The sequence below is a fragment of the Pygoscelis adeliae genome, unplaced genomic scaffold, assembly GCF_000699105.1.
Source record: "Pygoscelis adeliae isolate BGI_AS28 unplaced genomic scaffold, ASM69910v1 Scaffold155, whole genome shotgun sequence".
Taxonomy (NCBI): Eukaryota; Metazoa; Chordata; class Aves; order Sphenisciformes; family Spheniscidae; genus Pygoscelis; species Pygoscelis adeliae.
The window spans coordinates 4119599-4128831 of record NW_008824932.1 but is presented as its reverse complement, the minus strand read 5'-3'; the positions used below and the strand labels follow the sequence as shown (position 1 = coordinate 4128831).

The following is a 9233-nucleotide window of genomic DNA, read 5'->3' as shown; positions in this document are numbered from 1 at the left end:
GAGTGAGATAGTTTTACGAGGCCTAGTGCTTTCAGAATTCATAACGAAAGCAATGATAAATTCTAACTTGATAAATAAAAGGTAATAGAAAGAGTAGGTCGCTCCCAGTGGCCTGAGAACAGGTCTCTGTGGTTTGAGTAGTCCTAGCCCTGGTCGCTCGTCGGTCGGCTTGCTGGGGAAGTTACGTGACTGTGTGCCACTGAAGTCTCCGATGGCTGCGACAGGCCCATCAGTTCAAATGAAAATTATCTGAGTTAGCTCTTCCAGCTGAGAGGTGTCTCCGTTTTTCAAATATTTAACACACTGAATTCTCTTACAGTAACTTAAAGCTGGAAAATATGCAAAGTAGACCTTTGATCCACCAAACAATGGTAATTTCCAATGTAAGTAATAAGGATTCATCCCATCCCAGCTGTATTTGTACAGAGTAAGTCTCATTTAGTCAAACAAATCCCTTATTGGTGTCAATCAGAATTTTCTTTGAATAAAGAGGCTTTAATGAAAGAAAATGACTTTTCACTTGCTTCGTTCCCAGCAGGATCTTCCGTAGGTTTCTCTGCTTTCGTGCTGCTTAAGCTGATAGGTACTATAGTGCTTTGGAAACTAATTTCTAAATCACTAGGAATTTGGGGGTTTGAATCTTTTTGTAATTCTTTGCAATTTTCTCTGTACCAGAATCTTGTGGGAACTGGAAATCCCCTTAATGAAATTTATTGGCATGTCGGCTTCACCGCTGACACTAAAGAGTGTATCAGTTGTGCTGTGCAGCCCTGAAAGGCTGGCTGGATTCTTCCCAAGTGCAATTCTCCAAGGTTTACTGAAAGGCATGACAAATGAAACATTTTGGACCCGACAAGTCTTTTAGGGTGGAAGGGAGGGGGTGTCACAGAAAATTTTCTTTGTACCACTAATTTTAATAAATTTGTTGACTGTGGATCCCATGCTGAGCCAAATGTAGCCTTTGTAACGTGGCCAGAGTGTTTGTTGACTGTAAATAGATGCGTACCAGGCCAAGCAATCGTAAAAATGGCGAGACCTAAAATAAAAGGAGGGACCATCTTCCTGCTGGTTCTGGCTGTGCTTCCCTGTCCTTGCCCCGAATACCTTTTGCAGACCCTGAATTTCCTCCCCTGTGCTTGAAATGCAAAACTTATTTTCCTTAAAGAAAATCCGTAACATGATGTGGAGTGTGTTGGGAGCGGAGAGAGAGCAGGCCTGTGGGGTGAGAGCATTTTGAGTTGATGAGACCTGTCGCTCCCAGCTCAGCGGGTTGCGGGTGTTGGGGACACCATAATCGCCGCGTGGCTGCGCTGTCTCTGCTCGCTGGGTACAAATGCTGCCATGGGACTCGCTGCCAGGAGCGCGTTGGGTCGTCTGGCTGCTCACCCATCATCTCAGCTGGTGGGGGAAAAAGGTGCGCCCTTTTTGCAGATACCCCTCCCATGGAAATCACCCCAGGCATCCAACTGCTGTACTGCCTAATGGTGAATAGAGATCTACGTTGGTCCTACAAAAAAGCAAAAGTTTTAGTGACTCCATAAAAAGCGAATGGTTTTTTAGCCTCAGCTTCAGCTCCTTGAATATTCAGGCAGCTGTGGCTAGCACGCCTCAGAGCTGCTGGGCAGTCTGTATCGCCGGCAGGTCTGAAGACAGGGTTAAATTCAGCCTTTACGCTACACTTCCTCCAGAAGTCATGGAGTCCCGACTGTTCTTTAGCTTCAGTTTGGACAGGCTTGACAATGAAATATTTAATTTAAATTGGCCCACCCTGGTGGAATAAAATTAACTACATATTTTAACCACACACAAAAAAAAAAATAAATCTAATGTATTATGCCAGAGGCAGTGTTTAACTGGGGAAAGGAAAGGAAGACCAAGAAGTGTGAGAAGCACTTCACATTGATGTCATCCCAGAAATTAATTTAATTTGCTGTTGTGAGTTTTAGTAGGACTGGACTTGGTTAATAGTATCATTGGGAAGTCTATAAAATCTGGAGGAAGGTGATGCTGTTTTTTCAGTAAGTGGCCCTTTCTCTTGTAAGCCTGCCCATTTCGGTATTTCAAACGTACACTAGAATGAATTATAATTTTAGACAAGCCATGGCTTGGATGAAATATAAAATCAGAGCCCTGCTTGATCTTGACTGATCTGGCCATCACAATTCTTTTGACTCTTTTTATGAACATGCGGTGGATCCTTCTGTCGTGAAGATCTTTTAGTCCGGGTAACTGAAGTCCATCAGCTTAAATTCTTTCTGTGTATCTGTTTCTTTAATTTTCTTCTTCCTGGCACGGGGAAGAGAAGAAATTCATTTAAACATCTCTATTAAATTCAACAAATTTTAGATACTCAGGACTTGGTGTCTGGGAATAATACGTCATTAAAGCATTAGAAAATCATAGCATTTGGTCTAGTTTATTTTTAGAATGGGGAAGTGCTTGGGATCACTATCCAGAGACTATTGGTCTTAGTTACATCATTTCCTCCTTTACTGAGTGTTCACAGAAATACGACTTCAGGATGATGATATATAAGTCATTTTATCCTATAATTATGAAGAGAAGATGGGTACTAGCATCAGTGCGCAATGTCTGTGCAGCTGGAGGCAAGCCAGGTACCATATCTGTTTCTGTAAAATCATTTATGTGGATATATTTGGTCATTATTACTGGGAAAAATAATGCTTTTGTAGCTAGACCAGAAGATGATGGCGATCAAGCTGTACGTCACTGGTGGAATCTGGGCTGTTTCACCCGTGTGAAATTAAGTAGTGATTATCCCTCTGCAGTGCTGGCTCCGGCGCTCATTAAAGATCTCTTCACTATTCAAAAAGAGTTTGGGAAAGTTGGCTCGACAACGTACAGAAGTACGCTCCAGAACACTGTCAGGGTGTGAAGTAAATGGTACTGCTGTGATTGTTGTAGCAGGTGAGGAGTCGGAGAGTGCCTTTTTACGGGGTGTATTCATAACCGTTTCAGTACAACTAAACGTAATTCATTACTCACTTGAGATAGAGAATATAAAAAGCATTATAAAAATCCAAGCCAGCATAATTCGATCTTGGCACAGACTGCTAGGTTGGTCTGTTTCCAAAAAGAACAGACAAGTTAAATTGAGAAGAGGCAGCACTATGGTTATTAAATTAGCTTTAAATCAGCCCTACTCATTTACAAATCTCCGCTAGCGCTCGCAGGGAGAAATTCGCTAATCCCAACATCGCTGCTTCTGTCTGCCTGTGACGAGAAAACTGAGCAGTCGTTCCACGCCTTCTGGAGATAAACTGCTAACTCAACCAGCTGCCACTTCCCATCGCAAGTGCAATACTAAGCATTGCAGTGCTAAGCTTTGCCACATCCAAAGTACAGGCTCTACAAAGGATGGAGTCGGTGTCCACACTGCGCAGTCTTAAGGTTTGTAAGAACATGCAGAATTGATAGAGAGAGGCATCGTGTTTATGGTACTGTCGTGCTTGATGTTGGCAGGGAATGGACTAGATTATCTCTGCAGTCGGTGTATTGACGAGGATGGGCTATTATTTGCATCTCTGATTGATGGGACTTGGCATAATATGGTATTGCATTTTATACAGGATTTTGCTGGAAGGCCATAGGAGGAAGAATGGCATTTGTCATTGCATCAATAGAAAAGCACCACCATAAATATTGAAGTGCTTCACTGAAAACTTTTGCAGTAATTTTGATAATGTCACCTCTACTTACATTTAGTTGCATTTCGGATGTGTGAACTTTCTCGTAAGACTTCTCTGTTAACATCTGTCAAAATGTTTCCGTCAGATCATGCGCTTTGCAGCACTCAGAGCAAGAGAATTTGAGCTGTGGGAACAGTGATGCTCATACGCTCGCCGTGTTCCTCTGCTTTGGGGTTTTCTCGAACTGCATTCTTGTCTCACGTAAATGACCTTGCAGCTGTCAAGGAGAAGTTTTCCCCCGCAGCGTTTCAGACAGCTTTCAGGAGTGGCTTTCTGAGTGCTGCCAGTTTCTGAAAAGAAAAGAGAGGCCGATGTGACATAGCTTACCCTGCCTCCACCTGCAGCTGAACATCTGTGTTAATTTTGAAGGAGATGTAGCTATGCCTACCCCAACCTCGCAGGGATTTCCAGGGGGAAGAAGGAATACCTCTTCATTCTGCCGGCCCCAGCAAAAAGGGTAGTTTTTTTGTAGTTTACGTTGGCTGTGTGCAAATGCCGCACATTTGTATGGGATTCCCCCATATTTCAAGAGAAGTCCCAAGATCTGTGGGATTCCCCAGCTCTTTCTTAAGTCTCTGACTTCAGTAGGAAGGTGGCTACTTATGTCATTTGCTTACTTTATGGTTTTTTAAGAGATTTTGAAAGCTAACATTCATGACGTTTCCAAGGAGCAGCTGACCTAGATTAATGCTGTATTGACACAGCTCTGGTTTTGAAGAGTGGACATTTATAGTTTCACTGGCATGTCTGACTTATTAGAAGTTGAGATTGTTGCAAAACCATTAGCCTAACAGCGTCTGCTCTAGGAAGGGAGAGTTCTCTGCAGTCAATGTCACAAACTTTCTGCAGAAAACGTACATGTTTTAGTGAAACCGCTACACAGGAAAAAAGCCTACATGAAACACTTGTACCTCACAAATGTCAGTGCATGTATTCCTTTCACTTTGAGTTTTTTCTTTTAAGTGGTTGCTATAAGGTTTCCTACTGAAGGTAACAGTTACGCTACTACAAGTTTGCTTTCTGCTAAACTTGGTCTGAACGAACGCTGTTGAGACCTGGGCATCGTTCCCAAAATGAGTGGTATAGCAGAGATGGTACACTCAGTGTCCACTGGCGTTCTCGTGTTTGAACTCCTTGAAACTTACGTCTATATGGGAATATTTAATAAATAGATACAGTGGTAGGTTTAATGAAGGAGAGTCAAACTCGTGGCGAAAGGATACTGCGGTGACTCAACGTAACTTGAAAGGAAACGAGAGCGAGCTGTGCACGGTGAGATGGTTGGATGAGCCCATTACCTTCCTGTGGGGAACTGCTGTCAGTAAACGGCAGACTGAAACCTCACTGAAGAATACGGCTGCTACTCAACCCGAGCGTTTCTTGAGCAGGACTGGACACTAATGTGTCAACTGGTACTGGCCAGGGCCAAGTACCGGCTTGGGACAGTCTAAGGGAACATGGCTGGGTTAATATAAAGTCTCATGTGTCCTAGTAGGGTGCTTTGTCTTGCCTGAACATCACACACTGGTATATGGTCCTGTCACAGAGTTGAAATTAAACTTTAAAGCTGTTTCTTCCCATTTGGGCCTTTTGTGTTTTACAGCGGCCTTCCTCTAGATAAGTTTCTTTTTTCTGTTAAACAATCCCAAGTTTTATTTCTAATTCAATTTCCCTTTCATAACACTAAGGCAAGGCGGACAACTGTCCATGTACGCCTCCAGATTCATCTAGGAAGGAATCTAGCACAGTATCTGTGTGTCAGAATCCCTTTTTTTTTAATTCATACAGACAGATCTTTTAGTGGTTTCCTGGGAGTTGGTAGTTAAAGATACACCATATTTAGGTAGGTCAAGTATTGCTTCTCTTTCCTTCCTCTCCCTTGTATCCCACAGCAACATTCATGAACCAGTTTCCTTGGGAAAGAGCTTTCAAAAAAGTGGTATTTATTACTGTTATGTGTTGATCTTGTCTATCTTTTACAAGTCTTTAATGTCTCAGCGTCAGTAGATAGTGCTTTTGGCCTGTGAATGCTAAATACTAATGATTTTTAGAAGTTTATTAACTCTTAAGCTGGCAAATGGGACTAAGTTAATAGACTGAGAAGAGAGTTAATAGACTGAACTGTTGAAGGAACGGCTCCAACTTTTTAAATTGCACCTCCATCCTTGGAGGTTTTCAAGACTCATCTGGACAAGTTCCCAAGCAGCCTGATCCAACTTGCCCTGCTGAGCAGGGGGTTGGAGTAGATGATCTGTGGAGGTCCTGAGTTATTCTGTGATTCTATCATAAGCTGTTCAGCAATTGAATAACTTTCTAGGAACATGTGTATCCCAGTGTTTTAATCTATTTTGTGTGGCTGCGTTACTGATACTTAATTAAACTTCTCATATATGCGTTTGACACCAAGGGGAGTCTTGAACTTAATATAGAAGGGAAACAGTGTTCACAAGGGCTGGGGAGAAATTGTGAGATGACTAATTACTGAAAAAACAGGAACTCTCTAGAACGAAGTCAAAAGAGGAAGAGACTTGTATACTTGGAGCACTATATGTATAATGGACCATATGTGAACAATATCTACATAATCAAATATGATGGAGAATCATGAGATTGGCCATTGGAGAAATTTGTTTTATGGAGATGTGAAAGCTTTCTTTTCCAATACACCATGGTTTTGGTTTAGGGAAGAGAGAGGGAGGGAAACTTTATATTATTCTGGGTAGCAAAGTGAAAGAACAGTGGGTAAAATACAACTTAGTTAATGTTCACCATTGCATCAGACTGAAAAGTGTTCTGCAGAAGTGTTTCTTCTAGTGTCCTTCTTCTCTGTCATGACCTGCTTTTCCATCCCTTCTAGCAGTCCTCTTGCCCTTTCTCATTTACTCTTTCTGATGCTTACGTCTTTGAATTAAGCAAATGTTGTCACTCTAATACATGACTCTTCATTTCTTTAATGTATTCTAGCATGTCAGATGGGCTTCTCTTTTTCTATTTTTGGGTGTATTTTGAGACAGTGTGACTTTACTTTCGTTTAGCTGTTCCTATGGTGGTTTCTTACTTTACTGCTGTTTCGGGCAATAATAGTACTATTACGATGATACTAATCCCGTTTCTGACAAGAGAAACCATGGGGATGGGTGCCAGATAGTTTATTCCAGGAGAATAACCTTGGATTATTACCAAGTAAAACAATGTGGTGGCACTCACAAGCTACCAGCAGTTCAAGAGGTGGGACTGTGTAGGACAGTGAAGAAATTAATAGGTTTAATTACTCTAAAACATACTAGCTCAAAGTCATATCTATGTTCAGTTCAACTTGTGTCCCTCTGTCTATTTGCCTACATGTTTTTATGGAGAAAGAGAGAGTGTTCCTGAGAATTGTAGAATGGTTTGGGTTGGAAGGGACCTTAAAGGTCAGAGTGACAGGTAAGTTAATGTGGTGGGTTTGGTCTCTGTAATGAGCTGACAGATTGCCCTTGCGTTATCAGATGGAGAGCGACTGTTACAACTGGCCCAACTTCTTCACTTCCAGTGTTCTCGCATGAGCTCAGCTGCAATAAGCTGGGAAGAATGGAGGGGGGGAAGGATTTATTCATACTTTGGTGTAAAAAAGGAAAAATGCAGCAGATCTCAGTTTATGAAGGGGGAGGAGGGCAAATCTGAGTGTAGAGAGATTACTTGATCTTTTCTTTATTTCCACAGCAGGAAAAACCCAAACTCTTGGAGCCTTTGGATTATGAAGCTGTTATCACAGAGATTGAAAAAAATATTGGGGATAACCAGTTTAAGGATCTGATATTATTCCCCGACGATGACTTTTCAGTAAGTACAAGGCAAATATGTGTTATTCTTTCTCTTAGGCTTGTCTGTTCATTTATTTATTTTATCTTCATTGCTAGAGGGAAAGCCAGAAGTTGCCCGAGGGCTCTCTAAGATTTTCTTAATTTATGCCTAATGCCTTACTTGCCTCCCACCAAATTCACTCTGTTTTTTTCTCTGATGTTTGTATCTGAGTGAATTTACTGTTCAGGATTAGATAAAGCTCGAAGCCCTGGTTGTTCCCAAATACATTTCAGGAACTCAGAAAGCATGTTATTCCATAACGTATACTTGTCTGTCTGCTCAGCACAGTGGTAGTTTGGCCAGTGCTAGAATCAATCCCTGCTGTTATAATCTAATTTAATGACACTTCCGTAACTTACATCCAGTCTTTCTGATCCTATTCTGTTTAATGTATTTAGCCACTAGAATCAGGCAGCCCATGAATCCTGGCCTTCTGCTGCAAGTCAGACTTTTTAGACGGTGGCTGTGCCGTTGCTGACATTAGATTGCACGAGAAAGATAAATCCAAACGGACTTGATTTTTGTTTAGTTTTGGGGTTGTCTTAAGTTATTCTTCAGTGGGGTTTGGGATCTGGCATCCTGAGTGATGGGGTGCGCAGAGTCCCTGATGCTGGGGCAGGCTCCCGTGGTGGCATGCTGCCACGCAACCGTGGAGCTGCCTGACCTCATCCCGGGTTCCCCATTGCCTGTCCTGGCAAGCTGCAAAGAAATTGGGAACCTGGAAGTCCAGGGCAGCCCTCACCGCGGCAGTGATGGGGCAGCTCGGGAGGGCAGGGGCTGCTGTCGGGCGGCTGGGGAAGCGTGCCGCCGGGCAAGTAAGCTGCCAGATTGCCTGCATCGTAGAGCAACTTCTTCAAAATTTACCGATCTCTGTGAAAGATTTAGATTTTGATGAATAGGCATTCTCTAATGGAAATACATTTCAATTTGTGACCAGTTGTAACTGCTGTGTGAGGGCCCTTCCCATCAGCTCGTGGCACTGCTGCTGTCCTGTGGGGCCGGCTTAATCTAATCGACTGCTTTGTTTTACTAAATGGCTCTATTTCCTTGGTGGCATTAACTGAGTTACTGTGCTCATGGGATTGAGAGAAAACTAAACAGAATAGATTTGCTCATCACCGTTAATTCCTTTACTCATTTTGCACATTTGTGAATTTATGAAATTGAAATTTAGCATTGTAAAGCTGACTAGACATACTGTGTGCTGTCACAAGGCCCCTTGATTTAGAGTAACTGAGTTCAAGTCAGTGGAGCAAACCCTCTCAGTGAAAGAAGAATCGTGTCCTACTGCTGTGTCCTACTGCTAAAGACCTCTGCCTGTCAAGCCATATTTTCATATCCTTATTTTCATTTCATTTTGAGCAGTTGCCGCCTGGCTTTTAGTCGCTACTTCTATTTTGTTTCTTCTGTGTTATGCTTTGCAACTATTCTGAATAATCTAATTAAATAAAAAAAAGAAGAAAAAAAGATTAAGATGGATGAGAGAGATACTTGCACACTAGCGGTGGCCTGTACTCACAGAAGAGCAGAGGCGGTGGTAGGTAGGGTCCATATCCTCGCAATAAACCTGTCTCTTTTCTTTGTTATCTTCTGTTGAAGTCAGCTGCAGTAACAAGAGCCTATGCCACCAGACAGGACTGCGGAGCTTTCCTAGCAGATAGGCTTTTCAGCTGCAGAGCA

General features: G+C 42.4%; 1 protein-coding gene across 2 annotated transcripts in view; it reads left to right on the top strand.

The window, feature by feature from the left end:
- The window catches only part of DOCK10 (dedicator of cytokinesis 10), a 140464-nt gene that overhangs the window by 27816 nt on the left and 103415 nt on the right, over nucleotides 1-9233 (top strand). For both annotated transcript variants that reach the window (XM_009325057.1, XM_009325059.1), the window contains exon 2: nucleotides 7413-7532. In XM_009325057.1, the coding sequence (XP_009323332.1) occupies nucleotides 7413-7532 (120 nt within the window). The remainder of the gene's footprint in view (nucleotides 1-7412; nucleotides 7533-9233) is intronic.